Source organism: Lentinula edodes (genome assembly GCF_021015755.1).
Source record: "Lentinula edodes strain Le(Bin) 0899 ss11 chromosome Unknown C8R40scaffold_26, whole genome shotgun sequence".
Lineage (NCBI taxonomy): Eukaryota > Fungi > Basidiomycota > Agaricomycetes > Agaricales > Omphalotaceae > Lentinula > Lentinula edodes.
The window spans coordinates 333,694-351,562 of NW_025764332.1; the positions used below are offsets into that span (position 1 = coordinate 333,694).

Below are 17,869 nucleotides of genomic sequence, written 5' to 3' on the forward strand. Positions count from 1 at the left end.
TGATTCCATTTGCGGAGAAATTTGCCCTGCTCCAATTCAAACGACGACGATGGACACAGCGGCGGCAGCAGCAGCAGGGCCAAAGGTGATAATCAAATCCTCTTCAATCAAAACAGAAGAATATAATCATAAAATCTTACAAGCTGTTCAGGGGAAAACCAAGGCGAAACAACGGTATTTGAAGCGCAAGAAGGAGCGCCGAAAATTGAATAATAAAAATAATAAAAACAACCAGAAGAAGACTTCGGTTTCCCAATCTCAAGTTGGAGACGAAGAAGAAGGCACAGAGACAGAAGATGAGGAAGTGGAGGTAGAAATGCAAGAAGTAGATGAAGAGGTAACTGTCCCAGAGGAAAGGGAGAAACGACCCAAAAAACGGCGCAAGTTCTCAATTGAACTGGAAGATGTAGAGATGCATTCGGAATCACTGGCACCGCCGCCTGCTCATTCTATTCAACGATCACCAACTCCACAGGCTGCGCTCCCTACTTTCCCTTTACCCGCTCTCCCTAACCCACCGTCAAAAGCTACACTTGCTCTGCAAGGTCTAGACAAAGCCCTGGTCGATGCTGATATAATTTCTCCGTCCAAAACATTACACATACCTCCTGATGGTAATATAGACGGAGGAACAGGTCTCAGTGAAAAGATGAGGAAACGTTTGGTAGATTTGGGTATCACTGAACTCTTCGCAGGTATGTATTATGTACATTCCCTTCTTCCGACGCTTTCAGCTTATATGTATATATATTGCAGTGCAGACGTCTTTACTTCCCTTCCTACTCCCTTCTGATCCTATGCATAGGGCCTTGTACCAGCCCTATAATCCTCCTCGCGATGTTTGCGTTTCTGCTCCGACTGGAAGTGGAAAAACTCTTGCATATGTTGTTCCAATTGTAGAGGCAAGTGGAATACCGAATTCCGCGATGGTTTAGCCTAATTTGAAACCACAGATCCTTTCTTCTCGTATAGTAACACGCTTACGCGCGCTCGTGGTGCTTCCGACGCGAGATTTAGTTATGCAAGTTCGTGAAACATTCGAGACTATCAGCAAAGGTAGAGGATTGAAGGTATTTTTTCAACATGGCGTGCATTTACAACCCGTCTAATTTACAACATGTCTAGATTGGGACAGCCACGGGCCAGCATTCGTTCCCTCATGAACAAGCGCAACTTGTAGCAGACCATTCCACAAGGTGATTTTTTCTCTTCAAGGATTCGCCTCATCTTGTTAACCATTATTTCGGGCAGTCTCCGAGGGGGGTCTAGCAAAGTCGACATCTTGATATGTACTCCCGGTCGGTTGATCGACCATTTAAAGGAAACACCGAATTTCTCTCTACAACATCTACGATTCCTGGTTTGTCCAATAACTTACCAGATAGTAGATGTATACTGCTGATTTTTTGTGAAGGTCGTCGATGAAGCCGACCGTCTTTTAGCTCAATCGTTCCAAGATTGGCTCATACAAGTTCTAGCTGCCACTCGCCCTCCCAAAAATCCTCTCAAACACACATTGAAGGACTTAGCAGATACAACTTTGACTCCACGGTCGGATACAACGCCCAATCCCACTCCTGATGCCCTCGCTCCCGCCTTCCTTCACCTCCTCCCTTATCCCGATGTCCCCTCCTTCATCACTGAAAGAAAGGCAGCATCATGTCAAAAACTGCTTTTTTCCGCCACTCTCACTCGTGATCCAGGCAAGATCGCAGCATTGGAACTCCGAATCCCGAAATATTTTATTGTACAGGGTTCCAGCCCTGATGAGCAAGAAGATGCGATTCTCGATGTGGTCACGGAAAAATTCACTATGCCTGATACGTTAAAGGTACTTGTTACATTTCATTCATCGCTCTTAACTTGTCTGATAGTTTGCTTTTCTTTCACTAGGAGCATATGATTATTTGTTCAGCATACGAAAAGCCTCTCGTCTTTTTCCATCTCGTCCATGCCCATGACATCACCAACGCCCTGGTTTTCACCAAATCCGCCGAGTCGACGAACCGACTCGTCCAGTTACTTGATTTTTTTCAGAATGCTCGTACCTCCGAAACGTCGAACTATAAAAATATAGTCGTTCAGGCATATTCCAGCGACCTTCCTACCGCTGAGAGAAAAGCTGTACTAGACAAGTTCAAATCCCAAGAAATACAAATGTACAGTTTTTTCTCCAGTCTTTATATTTTACTGAGTCGCAGCGTCGATCTGCTTGTTGTATCCTTTATAGCTTAGTCTGCTCAGACCTTATCTCGCGAGGAATTGATATCAGCCACGTATCCCATGTTATCAGCTATGATTCGCCTGTGGATATGAGGAAATATGTGCATCGTGTAGGGCGCACAGCGAGAGCTGGAAGGGAAGGTGATGCTTGGACTTTGGTCGAAGAGCAAGAGGTCAGTAATCACAGTTCTGATTATCTGCTCATCATCATTGTCGTCTAATACTGTCAATGGTTTTCAGGCTAGACATTTTAAACTGATGATGAAAGATGCTCACCACCTCTCGGAAGTGAAGAGATTGAGAATCGGAGAAAAGCAACTTGCTCCTCTAATTCCACATTACGAGGTGCGACAGTATGACTATGGTTGATGCACTTACTATTTTGATTCTGACACCCACTACAGACGGCATTATCACATTTGAAGGACTTATACTCCCGGTCATAGCATACATAAACGTACCCTTTTCCTTACTTGTCAATCACAGGCTATGTGTGCGAACACAGTCATTCAGTCGTCGAGTCCACTTGCCTTGAGATGTTTATGGCAGGTAGTGGGTTATGATTACTGATTTATCTGATGAACGACCACATCTTTGACTATCGCTAACAAGGAAACATCCTGTGGATGTTTAATCAGAACATACAGAACAAAACAACGCAAACCCACAAACATTGAAGTAGATACCGTGACTAATCCCTTCCTCTGGCAGTGAGCAAAATCCTTTCTGATTCGAGTCTCATTATCACAACTTCGACCCACCCTCAAATGCACGTCCTTCAACGCCGGAAACCTTTCCGATGTTGCAAGAAGTTTGTCTAAAACACACAAACGAGATGGTACGGAATCCGCTATTCGACGAGATGTTCCATCCAAAACAAGGTCAAGGCCAGAAAGTGAGGTACCAGGCAACACGTTGAGGAGGTATAACGATTCCTCCCCAACCCAGTACCGGTCATCAGAATACTGACGAATGATTCCGACCAGTTCTAGTCGTTTTAGACCATGACTGTTGGTTAGTGCGTTCGATTGGGCGAATTCATCTGGTCAATGCATATGTTGTTCAGCAAAAATTAACGTCGCCAAAAATTAAGGTGTTGGATCCTTACAAATATCATGCGGTGTTATGAACCGGATACGAAAGTCCTTCAAGGACGCTCCAAGGAGACGCAAGTAATGGGACAAGGATAGAAGATCCGACGTAGGTACGCTATCCAAGCGAATTGTTTGAAGGGACGCAAATGCAATAGCGGAAAGCCAGGTCCAAAAGCCAACTGTGGGCAATTGTAATGGACTGTGTTCTGTGGAAAATGCATGCCAGGAGCTTGAAGGGATATAACACTGGAAATCGAGGATCTCTTCGTCAAAATCAACATGTGACGGTAAATAGTCAAGTTTTTCTAAGGAGGGGAACAGACAAATGCTGTCAAGAATGTGCTGGAACGGTTGCAGAGGAATATTGCTGAAATCTAGACTTTTTATGTTGGAGAGGAAAGCAGTGGCGGAGATGAACGTGTCCCAGGCGGGGGATCCAAATACTTCATCCCAGTCAATTGAATCGACCTCTAAGTGTACGACGGACACAAATTGATCTAGTCGCCGAGCCAGCGGCAATAACCACTCAGTGTCCGAGCTTCCGACGTCGTCATCGAGGAAACCCCCGCTGATGGCCAGATGTCGAACATAATGAGGAAAAGGGTGGAACTCTGAGCGGCCATTTTCATCGAATTTGTCTATGGCGCTCCAGGTGAATATCTCGTAGATGTGATATCGACAAAAGTCACCCCATGCACGGCATGTAAGAAGACATGACAGGAGGGTATCTCTATCGTCGTACAAGTGATCCAAAATAATATTCCAGAGCTCCGCAGGAAGTCCACAGGGAAGGTTGTAATAGTTCTTGTGAGAGTCAAGTGTCAATAAATGCTGGTGTCGAGCGTCGAGAGTGTTTAGCTAATCCATATATGTGTCAGTAGCATTGTTGGGACAAGTAAGCTTGGAAGACCGTACGCCAAGAATTCCAGGAGTAATCATGGTTTTCAACTCGGAGGGTCTGGATCGACATTAAGATAAAAGATTATCCGAGCTTTGAGAATAGAGGGACACTTACATTGTGTTCTATCCTAGCAGCATCACCAGGTCGAGCACCGTGAATCAAGTATTGAGTCTGTGTGCACTATACTATGCAAACATAATATGCTCAATAAGGAAGAACCCACCTTTGAAGAAGACAGCGACCCGACGGCGGAATGTAGACAGATCGACTGGATGAAGAAAGTATAATACAATGAACGGTAACCGATTGGGAACAGTGAACAAGGTGGATAGATAGATGGAGGTTGTACTACTGCGCGCACGGACCATGCTTTCTTTTCCATCAATTGTCCATCATGGCCCAGCGGCTTCTGTCGATCTTGGAGATGTTCAGTTCGTCAGCGTTCTCCAGATCCGGAGACGGATATTAGTGGCGAAGCCATTCAAGCTTTAATCACCGTTCGGATAATTTAGACAACCTTCGGCCGCTAAAGCCGAAGTTAGATGAGCTCTCTTTTGAACCGCCATGTCTTGACTCGAACTTCATCTATCCTCACCATCAAAAGGCATCTATCTTCTGCCAAATTCTCTGCCCAAATCTTCAAGGATTCGCAGTCTGCGGAGCAAGTACATTCTTCCCATGCCGCACAACTCAAAGTAAACGATGACGGGACTCAAATCGACGTTTTTCCACGGTTGAATGGACTTCCAGAGGTGAATAAAACCTCCGTTCCGTTCTCAAATTCAAGCTGAAGAAACTGTCAGGTCATTGTCACAGGTGCACATCACGTTTGTACTTTCAAAGTCTTCGTTAAATTGTACTCGAAGGTCGCGCAAATTCTGGGAAATCCTCGTTGTTCAATGCCGTCTTAGGGCGTAAGGACTTGATCGCGACTAGCTCAAAGGCGGTATGGGCCACTTAATCTGTTATATTGAATGATATTCACAGTTGATTTAGGGAAAGACGCGACGTCTGGATTTCTTTCGTGTTGGTGCCGCTCCAGGAAACCTTATTCTAGTCGATTCTCCAGGTTATGGCAACCGAGGACGTCCAGAATGGGGCTTGCTTTTCAACTCCTACGTGAAAAATCGGCAAGAGTGCGCTCAGAACCGTAGTACATCGTCTGAAATCTAAACTGAAATAACGTTCTATCCGTAGGCTGAAACGCGTATACATTACTTTCAATGCGAAACATCCGATCAATGATAGAGACCAACAAATGCTCGCGCATCTTTCTCGAACTCTCTTCGAAGTATTGTCGACTAATTGGGCCACATCCTTAGAGAGTGGCAACCTACGCCTGCCTCGCATCACTCAAATTCAGCCAGTAATAACCAAAGCGGATTATCTCCCTTCAGCCACTGCCGAAGCACAGCTCGTCATTGACCGTTTCAGAAAAGAAATTCATTCCGCGATAAAGCTCTCTTTAGAGGATTCAGAAACTGGACGTATGGGGATCTCTTCGGAGGAATTGGCCAAATTGATGTGTCTTTCACCATTGGTCACTACTGTAAGGTTGAACCCGCCTTTTGGCATTGAAAGTGTGAGGAGAAATATCGTGGAAGCTTGTAATTTACCAGGGTAATTGTAGGTCCATCGAACACCAATACGATAACCCCAGAGTCCGAATTTTACTGCCCTGTCAACTTCCCAAGATCATTCCAGAATCTGAGAAACATGTTGAACAAATATCAGTCATGGAGCAAGGCTACTTTACTCACTTGCAACGTTCAAGCAAAGCATTGGCAGTGCTGTCAACGTGAACATCAGTCTGGTTGTCGGTTGTTTTGTTGAAGACCATCTCTATATTGTTCTTGGAATAAAGGTCCCAAACGGGAGTAATAGTCTGAGCTATCTTCTCGTTGGGATCCTGCGAAACAACAAAAGACATAAATCCTCCTTGGAATGCCGCAAGGAAATCTGAATTATTGAACGGTGGGGACTCTACGCTAATAAATTATTCGTTTTCAGAATGTCATACTGGTTCCCGGAAGATGTGAAAACATTCCTTACCTCGGGAAGTAATATGGTGCATCAGATCCGTGGGTTGCAGGGGGAATGGCTGAGCGTAAATTTTAATGACATCCAGCATTCTTTGAGTTCATTTTGCAGGACCACATACCAAACTCTCCCTAATGCATCGTCAGTGTCTCGTACACATGATTGCCATGACGAAAACGTTACCTTCCATGCTTTGTTTTGGAATGCGCTGAGTAAATAATACGTAGGACAGATGAAGATAGCTGTACACAGTCAACTGCTGAGAATTTGAAAAGAAACAGAAATCAATACTCTTACATTCGCCCATGATGAGCTCATCTTGTTCGAGAGAGTATCCGAAAGGTGCATAGATCTGAGCCGTTATGTTTGCGACTTCCGTTCCAAACTTTGGGAAGAGGTTGCTGGCGTACGACGACGCCGCGATTGGGTTGCTTTGATTCACAAAAATGAAGCCTTCGTTTGAGTTGGTGACAGCAAGAAGCGCTTCCTGGATGAAGTCAGGATGACAATCACGGGAATGAGAGGAAAACTCACCCCATTTACTTTCCCTTGTTTCATTGCTTCCGTAGGGCGCTGAGTGATGAAGCTTCCGTCTACGACCGGGACGAAGACAAAGGTCCCGTAGAAGCCTGCCACATTGACATTGCCGTTAACAATTTCGAGAGCGGCAGCGTCTACAGCACGAAGGCATGCCAATGAATCCTTCGCGGATGTACAACTATCATTATTGAAATAAAAGTAGTCAGCATTATCGGAATTGTAAGCGAACACAGGGAGCAGACTTCGTTTGGGAAACAACCGTTGAATACAGGGACTATGTGAGGGGTGAGCGGTCAAATAAATCAATGATAAAGGGGTGGTTTTGACCTCGGGAATGGGATCGTTGTACATGTATTGAGAAGGCAGGAATGTCGAACTTGTGATAGCTCCCCGAAACAATTGTGGGGATGTCTGACCATCCTGGGCGACAATATGTTGTAGTACGGAGCCTGCGCCTAACGATACACAAATGTTAGCTCTGGGGCATAGGTGTGCGTAGGCAAGAAGAAGAAATACATACCTGCGGATTCTCCCCAAATGGTGACTTTGGAAGGGTCCCCACCGAATTTCGAAATCTAGTGAACATTCAGAAAATTGCAGTGGAGGACCACTATAAATCGAAGATAGCTCACATGAGACTGTACCCAACGTAACGCGAAGTGTTGATCAACTGAGGGGAAGCGTCAATAGGTGCTTATCAGGAAAATGAAACGGACTTGCGGAGTCCTGCGTTCAAACTTCCGTTGGCTTTGATCTCAGATCCTGAGAGGAAACCTAGTGTGTACATAAGGTGACATGAATGAAGAAGACAGAGCAGTCTTGAGATGCCAGGAGCACAAACCAAAGAGACCGAGTCTATACTGTATGATGACCACCACTATCTCGTTGTTAGCTTCGCGCATGAGGTCAGACCCCGAATATTGGTCGGCACTCCCCCCAATATAGCTGGGGTGAGAGCTCAAATCAACGTCAACAGGTTTGTAGCAGTGATCGAAACTTACCCTCCACCATGAATCCAAACCAACGTTGGTAAAAGCTCGGTTGGAACGGTATTTCCGGGAAAATAAACGCTTGGAAATAATATTAGCAGGCCCGATGGCGGTATCATGTGTCTGCGCCTACTTTAAAAATAGACAATCCTCCGTAGGCTCTCCAGTCACGTCAACTCCGGCTCTTTTACTGAGTTCAAGAGCATTGGTGGAAGCAGCACCGCCAGAAGATTGAAAGCAAGGTGAAGGTTGTGTATCTGCTTGTTGGACGAAACTGTCGTTCCTTTCAGGCGATCGGGGGGCCCTCCAGCGCAAATTACCTGTGATACATGGGTTACATAAGGTGGGTCAGCACGGAGGATAACCAAACTGACCAGTAGGGGGTGCCGCATATCGTATGCCCAGATAGTTGGTAAGATTGTTGACCGAATCGAAAACCCCTTGATATTGTGTGTATCCTAAATCAATGACGGGTACATCGTTGTTTGAAGCACGAGCAAGTGTGCTTGCGGAGAGCAGCGCCACCGCGGATGTTAACAGTGCAGATGCCAGTACGACTTTCTTCATTGACTTGGGAGGAGGATCAGGAAGGAGCGCGCGCGCACGACCAGTACCGATGATGAGGCTTATTATATGATTTCACGACATCATCTGGTCTGTACTGCCTTGGCCAGAGATTTAAATCACTGTAGTATGGAGTCACTTACGTACCCAGAAATTATCCATAGCCGAGCTTACTTCCCTCGCCGACTCCGAATCAGAATGATGATGTGAATCTAACAATGGCGATCCTCATCGGAATAGTTTCTGCTTGGAATTCACTCAGTCCTTTATTGCGGTTATCAATGCAGGAGGAAAGGGGAAGGGAAGACAACGGGACGACTTATAGTTATGAGTTGGAAACCTGCCGTGATGGCGGGAACACTAAAGCGGGACTCACACGAGGATCAAATACTATGAACCAAATATGATTGGTGAAGAGAGGAAAGAGAAAGAGAGATACACTCGAGAGTAGTCTAAGCCAAAGATGAGATGGTGGTAAGAGCTCTAGTCGTATCTAAGTGGAGAGAAGGCCTATATAGTGTGATGTCACAAGTGTGACTGTATGCATGTAAGTAAGCGGTACGTTTACACCCCCACCCAGTTAAAAACAAGACAGGGCAAGAGGTGAGAATAAGTAAATACACAAGAGGGGGGATAAAGAGGGAACAAAAAAGGTAGGAAAAAAAAAGAAGACTCAAGGAAGAAATTAAAGAAGGAAACGATGTCGTTACAATTCAACTGAATCCAACAAGGTCGGTGGACCGTCACCACCATTTCGGACCCAATGATCAAGAGCTTCGCAGTTTTGTAAGGAGGAGTATGACAACCAACGATCCTCTGAAGGACCTTGATCAACCCAACGAACGAGGAATTGCCAACCTCGACCGCGTCTGCGGGAATCCAAGATACGGTCGATCTCGAATTCTTCGAAACCATTGACAATTGTAGGCTCGGGGATCACCCGCTCGCGACCGGGGAACAAATCCGCTTTATTAGGCACATAACGTTTTAATTGATCCACATAAAAGGAAGGAAAGGCATTGGGATGATTTGGCATGTCCAGGGTGTAGTGCGAAGTTTCCGGATATGCCTTTATAACCTCGTAAGGACCATCAAACCGCGGAAAGAATTTAGCCACCCGTTTTTCGCCAGACTTCTTAAAAATTTCCCGTCGATGCCAAGTAGATAACATTACCCATTCCCCAGCTTCGAAAAGTTCGCATGGACCACGGAGCTTGTCAGCCTGATATGCTTGAACCACTTTAGCTAAGGTCAAATTATCCCGGGCCTCTTGCACGGTTTCAGCGATTTCGGCAAGGAAGGCATGGGCATCAAATGCATTATCGGAGGAATCGGGTCCATTGCAAACATCCACAGGCACAAGTGGGGGGAGGACACGAGGTGCGCGCCCGTAACGAAGTTGAAACATTGACAAACCAGTGGACGTGTTCACGGAATTCATGATATCAAAACGAATTTTCGGCAAGGCGTTGACCCAACCGACCTGATATCAAAACGAATTTTCGGCAAGGCGTTGACCCAACCGACCTGATTTCGCTCAACATAAAATCTGATAGCCTGGTTAACGGTTTTGTTGGAACGCTCACTGGAACCGTCGGTCTCCGGATGGAAGGAAGAAGACATCTTGATTTTGACACCAGAAAGCTTGTTTAAAACGGACCAAAACTCAGACACAAACAGTTTATCGCGGTCGGACACCCACTCGGAAGGCAATCCATTGTCACAATACCAGTGATCAAAAACCAAACGGGCTAATGCAGGTGCACTGATGTCGATGTTTGTCGGTATGATCTTAAGATCTGACCCAAGGCGGTCAGTCATAGTCAAAATGCAATCAAACCCTTGGTCGAGAGGAAGAGGACCAATGAAATCCATTGCAACACTATCACAACGACCTTCAGGGACCGGCAATGGATGTAAAGGCCCTTTTCCGTTCTTTGCAGTACGACCTTTGTTCCGCTGACAGTCCTCACAACCAGGCACATAATACTTGTAGAGATCCCGACGCATGTGAGGCCAGTAATAAGAATCGGCAAGCATAGCGTAACATTTGTCTGCTCCAAAATGACCACAAGTGTCATGAGCCAGATGAAAAAGATCCTCACGTAGGGTAAGGTACGCCGGAATGACCAAACGACCATTTACGAACCACAAGCCACCTTTGTGTTCAATGCCAGGGACAAGTGATCCACCCTCGACAATTTTCTTAATAAACGGATCCGAAACGTAACCCTCCTTGATATGCGAAAGAAATGTAGCATCTGCTGACAAGGACAAAATAGAGGAACAAACAAAAGGATTGGATTTCCATGCTTCGACATTGCTAGTAGCACCAGTGGACAAATCGCCAGGAGTAGAATCAGACGGCAAGGCTCCAGCCTTAATGCGACTCAAGGCATCAGCAGCACAATTGGTGTCACCCGGTATGTACGCAATCTCCAAGTCGAACTGGCTCATCTCTTCCTGCCAGCGGAGCTGTCGGCGACTCAAGTCCTTTTGGCTTTCGAAATTTTCTAAGGTTCGATGATCTGTTAAAACATGAACATGCATTCCCAACAGGTCTGCACGCCATTTTCGTAAGGAGCGGACAATGGCGAGTAACTCTTTTTCGTGTACAGGATAATTCAATTCGGGCCCAGAGAATTGAGCCGAATCAAAGGCAACAGGACGCGCGGTGTCAAGGGTAGGGCCCCACATGAGAACAGCACCATGCCGCCAATCGCTGGCATCTGTTACCAAAAAAATATGGTTGTCTCCCGGATTATCATGGTCAATTGTAGTTAGGCATTGTCGGCTAAGAACGAGGGTCTTAATGTTAATGAAAGCATGCTCATGTTCCAAAGTCCACCCGGGGAAACATTTATCACATTCCTTCTTTGTTAATGGAGTAAGTATGCGTGTGTACTCTGCCAAATTTTCCAAATAACCCGCGACAAAACGAACCATACCAAGGAAGCGTCGGACCTCAGAGGCAGACGAAGGGCTAGGATAGTTTACAATTGCCTCACATTTGTGGTGCTGGGCTTCCACCCCACGCCGCGAAATATGATGGCCCAAAAAATCAATTTCGAGCTGGAAAAATTGACACTTCTTTGCATTACAGAATAATTTGGCCTTGCGAAGGGCATCCAGAATTAATTCGACATGGCGAGCATGTTCAGCCTCATCCTTAGACCAAATAATGATATCGTCCAAATAAACATGACAGAAACGACCAATGAATGCACGTAAGGCTTGAGTCACTCGACGTTGTTGAATAGCAGGTGCATTTCGGAGCCCTTGGGGCATAACGAGCCACTCATATTGACCTAAGGGTGTCTGAACAGATACAAGGGGAACGGAACTGGGGTCCATACGGCTCTGGAAAAAGGAATCCGTCATGTCCATTTTTCCCCATATTTTTCCTTTAGCACAATCTGACAAAATGCTATCAATACGAGGTAAGGGGTGGCGGTCAGGTACTGTATTAGCATTCAGCTTTCGGAAATCATTTACCCAACGAGGTAAAGCAGTGGGATCCGACTTGGGAACTAGAAAGGCAGGCGAGGAATATTGCGAGGAGGAAGGACGAATTCGACCCGCCTGTAAGTGTTTTTCAATTAGGACAGACCAAGCTTCACGGTACTTGCGAGGAGATGCATATCCTCGGGACTGCATGGTCATGTTAGCATCCTTTAGCGAAATACCACATGTAATATCCGTAGGGAGTTCGTCTATGTGAGGGATGTCCCCAAACACATCAGCGAATCGGGCCTTAATGTTATCACCGAGCTTAGCCAAGCGCTCCAATTCCGAAAGCTCCTCAATCCTTGCACGCACAGCAGCAGCGACGTCGATAGGACGTACGGGATCAGACAAGAGTAAATTTGGGTGATCACGCACGTATCCTTTTAACTCAAGGAGAACGGTTTTCTTTAATTCTAGTGTTTCTTCATAACTAGCTACAATTTGACGGCGACGCTGAACAGGAGAAGTACAAGGAGGACGAGGGCAACATGCAGAGGGATTCATGAGATCGAAGCCAGAAGTCTTGTCCATGACAGTGCGAGAAGAATAGTCGGTAACTAGGAAATTATGTGCGAGAAAAGGAATACCGAGAACCATTGGAAAACACAAAGAAGGCACAATTAGTGCACGAACGGAACGAGAAGACCATGCCCCAGAAGGATCTTCCAATCCCACTTTACAATACGAGGACGCAGTGAATATTTGGGGAGAACCTTCGGACATGGCAACTGACATTTGTTGAGGCTTGAGAAGACGTCGTTCCTTCAAAGCTAAGGCAATGACAACATCAGCACGGATCAGTACAAAAGGACAACCATCGTCAATTAGAAGTGGGTGAGAAACAGTCATAGAGGGTCCCCGAAGATTCGCATTCCAAACAAAATGGGGTAATTCGAAAGGCATAGCGGAATCGTCACGTACCTCCACAGAAGGTTCACGAGGTTCACGAGCTTCGGAGCCACTGGGCCTTGGGCTAGGAGAGACCGAACCGTCGGACCAGTCAACCTCGTCATCCTGATCATCCCTAGGGAGACGATGTTGTCCCACAACGGGAGCAACTACGTTAGCACGATTCGAAGATGCGGCGGAACGAGAAGATAACAATGCGGGTCCAGCAAATGAACCATAAACCTGAGTGTCCCGAGCAACATGAGAGACAGGTAAATTCCCATATATAGCGGCAGCTACAGGCGCACGAGGTTCTACATTGTCGATGTATGCACTAATATCCTCAAGCGGAGCCCCATGGACAGAAGCCACTGCTGTCTTACTCGCGGCTTGTTTGAGGATCGCATTGTATAGGATGGGACGGTTTGTGGATTTATGTGCCGAAATAGCCCAATCCACCATTTCGGTGGTCAAAGGACGCCAAGGGACAGAAAGCGTAGCACCGGAACAGTTATCGAGGTTGGAACCACAAGTCGCCCACGCTGTCCGACATTTCGGGCAAGCATGAATCCGACCCAGTAGCTCCCTCTGTTCCTTCTGTAAGGCTTCGGGCATCGACTTGAAGGATTTCATATAGAAAACGCCATTGGACCCAGTGTTTCCAGTAGTACCTGCAGCAGACGAAGGGCGTTTGTTGGGATAAGACGAGGGTTCAGAGGTAGCATTACGCTTATGAGCAGGGTTGTTGTTCGTGGACGCGTACCCAGCATTGTAAGCAAATGGTCCACGACGCGCCTGACGATCCGCGGCGTTGAGACGAGATTTAAAACGAACTTCGAGGTCCCGGCAAGCCGAGACCCATGACTTATATGTAGTGTCTTCGTCGATGACGATACCCTGCTCTGACAGAATAGCAGTCAAAGTTGGAGCAATCCCACGTGCAAGAATCGTTAGGAGCTGCGGAGGGGTGAGGTAGTTTCCAACTCCTTTGAGACGGTTGTTGCAACCTTCGACCTGAGACAGGTATTCATCAAAGCAACCGACCCCACCAACATTCATTCGCAAATCATCCCGTCGTGCAGCATGAACCTGGGCCCAGTCATGACCACAGAATTGACGACGCAAGGCATCAAGGAAAGGAAAGGTCGAGGGCGCGGAGGTATCTGAACTATCAGTAGTTTCCAAGGCAAGGGCGAGGTGAGCATTCTTTTCGGACCGGAACCAGTCACGATGAACACGCGCAGAGAATGCTTCAGCGATGACATCCCGAACATTCTCAATGTCATCTTTGGTGCGAGACTTGGAATAACGGCGCGCGTCCTCGTAGAGGTCATCTAAATCTTCAGGAGATAGAACAGCACCCGGCTTCACACGAGGACCGCTCTTGCCAGAGCTTAGCTCAATCCGGCCGGATTCGTTTACACGGGTAGTCATAGTCTCTTCGTCAGAAGAAGCAGATGTCGAAGGAGAGGAAGGAGGAGAAGGAAAGGTAGACAAAATGCAAGGTTGGTCTGGAAGCGAAGAATTGGACAATTGCGATGATTCAGAGGGCTCGACGAGGTCAGCGTGGCCAGGTGGAGCAGATTTCTCGGCGCTTCGTAAGCCTTCACGACGAATCCGAGGACCTGAAGCCAGACTGGGAGAATGAGCAACCTGCATCGAGTTAATGTTAGCGTGTATGCGCTAGGAAAAGACAGGTAGAATACGAGTATGAAGCGAGACCGTACGTCCCCAAAACTCAAACAACAATTTACTTTAGACGTGATAACCTTCGGGCGAGAAGGCGAGACGAAATAGACGAAATACGGGCAATGGCAAAGCCCGGCGAGGTACGAGGTACGAAAAAGAAAACGAGTACGAGCGACGACGTGGGTATGCGAGACGATGAAGGTGCCAACAAATTTGGAATACACAGGAAAGATTTTCCGTCCGAATCAGGTTCGCGTCAATCGCGTAACGGTGATTAAACAAGATATAAAATTCTCCAATTCAATGTTGAATTCTATAGTAAAAAAAAAGTGGAAACCTGCCGTGATGGCGGGAACACTAAAGCGGGACTCACACGAGGATCAAATACTATGAACCAAATATGATTGGTGAAGAGAGGAAAGAGAAAGAGAGATACACTCGAGAGTAGTCTAAGCCAAAGATGAGATGGTGGTAAGAGCTCTAGTCGTATCTAAGTGGAGAGAAGGCCTATATAGTGTGATGTCACAAGTGTGACTGTATGCATGTAAGTAAGCGGTACGTTTACATGAGTATGCTCATATCCGGCAGTGCGGCTTTCGGACGGGTTGGCAAGTTGCTCAAATCAGTCACCATTGCTGAGACGTGATGTGCAAAATCACTTTTTCACTGAAACTGCTGGCTCGAGTTTGTTGCCGGGATTTGAAGGTCCAGATCCCCAAGAACAACGATTCTCCGGTCAAAGCAATTGTGACAGAGGTTCTTCATTTCAAGTTTGCCGAAAGAGGCTGTCAGAGGCTACGAGACAGTCTTCACCATGCTATTTATTGACCAGTCAATGCCCCAACACTATTCCAGAAACTGTGGGACATGTTTATTATTCCGCAAATATCAGTCACGTATCACACTTACTTGCAACGTTCAAGTAGACCATTGTCTGTGCTGTTGACATGAATATCAGGCTGGTAATCAACAGTTCGGTTGAAGATCATCTCTGTATTGCCTTTGGAGTAGAGGTTCCAAGAAGGAGTAATCGTTGTATAGATTTTGTCATTTGGGTCCTGCGAGACCACAAATGACATAAAGGCTCCCTGGAAAGCCGCGAGGAAGTCTGGGTTGGGGAAATCTGGAACTCCGATACTGAGACAGAGCGTCAACAATCGATGCAAGGCCATATCAAATACAAACTACCTTGTATAATAGTACACCACGTCGGCTCCATGTGTTGCAGGTGGGATCACTGTGGTGAAGTTGAGTACAATTCCGTTACATATATTTTTCCCTACCAAACTCTCCCTAGTGAACATTGAGATCTTGTTTGCCATTTTGGTATTGAAACGAGTCATGCTTAGTACATACCTTCCATCCACTGTTCGGGAACGCATTCAACAAATAATACGTAGGGCAAATGAAGATAGCTGAAGATAGATGAGCCCCCGCACACAAATATAGTCAAGTTCCTACATTCGCCCATGATGAGATCGTCCTGTTCAAGAGGTGAGCCCAAATTTGCATATAGTTCAGCAGTGTCATCGGCTTGCTGTGACTCAAAATTAGGGAAGAGCATGCTACTGTACAATGAGACGTTCGTGATTGGGTCTATCTGATTCACAAAAATGGTGCCTTCGTTTGCATTGGTAATAGAAAGAAGTGCTTTCTGTGCGCCAAGTTAATATGAATAATCATGAATGAGTAAATTAGTACGGGAGCTTACCCCATTGACTTTTCCCTGTGCTAAGGCTTCTGTGGGACGCTGCATGATGAACGTCCCATCTACGACTGGTACGAAAAGGAAAGTGCCATAAAACCCGCCTGCAATGATATTGTTGTTTAAAGTTTCAAGGGTGGCGGCATCTACTGCCCTCAGGCACGTTAAAGAATCATCTGCAGAGGAACACCTAAAAATAAAGGAAAGAATCGAGTCGGTTGGTAGGTATTTACATTCGATTAGAAAAGGGACCGGCGCAGACGAACTCAGTCTGGGAAACAACTTTAGAATAAAGTAACTAGTATGGAATGTCAGCAAACAGCGCACTCCAAAGTTTCGTAACGCAGCGCTGACCTCCGGAATGGTATCATTATATGCATATTGGGAAGGTAGGAATGTCGAACTTGTAATGGCTCCCCGGAATAACTGCGGGGATGTTTGACCATCCTGAGCCACAATGTGCTGTACTACAGACCCAGCGCCTACGAAGTATAAGGTTTTTGAGCCCGAGTGCTAGTGGCATGAAAAAATACCTGCCTGCAGATTCTCCCCAAATGGTAACTTTTGAAGGATCCCCACCGAATTGTGAGATCTATGGAGACAGCAAATGTTGAGCAAAAATGACAACAAAAGTAGCAAGGAAGAAAACTACATGAGTCTGTACCCATCGTAATGCAAAATTCTGATCAACTGAGAGGACGAAAAAGTTAGATATCCAGTTTCCAATTTCTTAGTGCTCACGTAAACCAGCGTTGAGATCCCCATTCTCCTTGACTTTGGACCCTGCTAGGAAGCCTAGTACGTGGTGTTAGTGAATCAGCTTCTACTACAGTAAATATATCATTCTCTCACCGAATATTCCTAGTCTGTATTGTATGATAACCAAAACTATCCCGTTGTTGGCTTCACGCATGAGGTCGGAGCCTGGATATTCATCTGCGCCACCCATGACGTAGCTGTGAACGTTTGTGAGAATCGATAAATTTGTATGAGCACCAAACTCACCCTCCACCATGAATCCAGACCAAAGTTGGAAGAGGATTAGCTGGAATAGTATCTCCAGGAAAGTAGACACTTTACTATGTCAATAAACCAGTGTGAGTACACGAGTTCGAGGGTTACACACTTCAAGAACAAACAATCTTCGATGGGATCTCCAATAGTGGCTCTCCTTTCGAGGACCTCGAGAGAATTAGGAGCTAGTCCAACACCGGCTTGGAAACAGGGTAAAGGTTGAGTGTTGGCCAACTGTACAGTGCTGCTATTATCAGCTGGAGGTTGAGGGGCCCGCCAACGCAGATTATCTGGAAAAGGTTTGTTCAGGTGGTAAGATCATAAACTAATAAGGGAACCATCAACCTATAGGTGGGGCCGCATATCGTATGCCTAAATAACTGGTGATATTATTGACTAAATCGAAAACGCCTCGATATTGAGCATATCCTAAATCAATGACAGGTGCGTCTGGGATTGTACGAGGATCCATGCAGGTCGAGAACGACACCACCGCGGATGCAAAATATATCAACGTCCAAGCAACTTTCCTCATTTGAGAAACTAGGAAGGGTCAGGCTGAGGAAAAGAAATCCAAAATTCCGACATTGACAACTTCTTTTATATAACCATCAAAATTAACGAGCATCCCAGCGGCATTGCCACATCTTATCTTGTAAGGTGCCTTGCCGAGGGGAGTTCCGAGGCAAGAAAAGATGAGCAGTCAAGGACTGCG

The 17,869-nt window shown here is 46.1% G+C and overlaps 5 protein-coding genes across 5 annotated transcripts; 2 read left to right on the forward strand and 3 right to left on the reverse strand.

Moving 5' to 3' along the window:
* Positions 1–49: 49 nt before the first annotated feature.
* On the forward strand, positions 50–2,669 carry C8R40DRAFT_1172620 (P-loop containing nucleoside triphosphate hydrolase protein; the record flags this gene model as incomplete). Its single annotated transcript, XM_046231885.1, has 10 exons — positions 50–695; positions 757–896; positions 954–1,070; positions 1,126–1,196; positions 1,252–1,360; positions 1,415–1,831; positions 1,894–2,159; positions 2,231–2,396; positions 2,464–2,568; positions 2,628–2,669. 10 exons carry the CDS (start codon positions 50–52, stop codon positions 2,667–2,669), a joined length of 2,079 nt encoding a protein of 692 aa, XP_046084517.1.
* A 117-nt stretch (positions 2,670–2,786) lies between these two features.
* Positions 2,787–4,256, reverse strand: C8R40DRAFT_1172621 (uncharacterized protein; the record flags this gene model as incomplete). Its single annotated transcript, XM_046231886.1, has 5 exons — positions 2,787–2,843; positions 2,892–2,927; positions 2,985–3,265; positions 3,332–4,175; positions 4,233–4,256. 5 exons carry the CDS (start codon positions 4,254–4,256, stop codon positions 2,787–2,789), a joined length of 1,242 nt encoding a protein of 413 aa, XP_046084518.1.
* A 504-nt stretch (positions 4,257–4,760) lies between these two features.
* On the forward strand, positions 4,761–5,842 carry C8R40DRAFT_1172622 (uncharacterized protein; the record flags this gene model as incomplete). The annotated part of the gene is made up of 5 exons (XM_046231887.1): positions 4,761–4,970; positions 5,022–5,034; positions 5,085–5,164; positions 5,215–5,354; positions 5,416–5,842. 5 exons carry the CDS (start codon positions 4,761–4,763, stop codon positions 5,840–5,842), a joined length of 870 nt encoding a protein of 289 aa, XP_046084519.1.
* Positions 5,843–5,888: 46 nt separating this feature from the next.
* Positions 5,889–8,354, reverse strand: C8R40DRAFT_1172623 (Alpha/Beta hydrolase protein; the record flags this gene model as incomplete). Its single annotated transcript, XM_046231888.1, has 16 exons — positions 5,889–5,925; positions 5,979–6,206; positions 6,271–6,319; positions 6,380–6,389; positions 6,442–6,500; positions 6,556–6,745; positions 6,793–6,976; positions 7,041–7,072; positions 7,126–7,253; positions 7,319–7,373; positions 7,431–7,468; positions 7,537–7,572; positions 7,640–7,743; positions 7,800–7,868; positions 7,921–8,107; positions 8,162–8,354. The coding sequence occupies 16 exons, from the start codon at positions 8,352–8,354 to the stop codon at positions 5,889–5,891; spliced, it is 1,599 nt and encodes a 532-aa protein (XP_046084520.1).
* A 6,450-nt stretch (positions 8,355–14,804) lies between these two features.
* On the reverse strand, positions 14,805–17,841 carry C8R40DRAFT_387399 (Alpha/Beta hydrolase protein). The gene is made up of 16 exons (XM_046234894.1): positions 17,500–17,841; positions 17,267–17,444; positions 17,146–17,214; positions 16,993–17,096; positions 16,882–16,935; positions 16,793–16,830; positions 16,678–16,732; positions 16,495–16,622; positions 16,407–16,438; positions 16,147–16,330; positions 15,897–16,089; positions 15,792–15,850; positions 15,719–15,728; positions 15,624–15,672; positions 15,345–15,572; positions 14,805–15,293 (listed from the first exon to the last, which is right to left on the reverse strand). The coding sequence occupies exons 1-16, from the start codon at positions 17,687–17,689 to the stop codon at positions 15,257–15,259; spliced, it is 1,608 nt and encodes a 535-aa protein (XP_046084521.1). The 5' UTR covers positions 17,690–17,841; the 3' UTR covers positions 14,805–15,256.
* Between the last annotated feature and the right edge of the window lie 28 nt (positions 17,842–17,869).

Coding starts and splice junctions, on each gene's coding strand:
- C8R40DRAFT_387399 (XM_046234894.1), bottom strand. CDS start 17,689: ATGAGGAAAGTTGCTTGGACGTTGATATATTTTGCATCCGCGGTGGTG. Junction 17,097..17,145: donor GTCTGGATTCATGGTGGAGG/GTGAGTTTGGTG, acceptor AAACGTTCACAG/CTACGTCATGGGTGGCGCAG. Junction 15,294..15,344: donor GGTCTACTTGAACGTTGCAA/GTAAGTGTGATA, acceptor CATGTCCCACAG/TTTCTGGAATAGTGTTGGGG.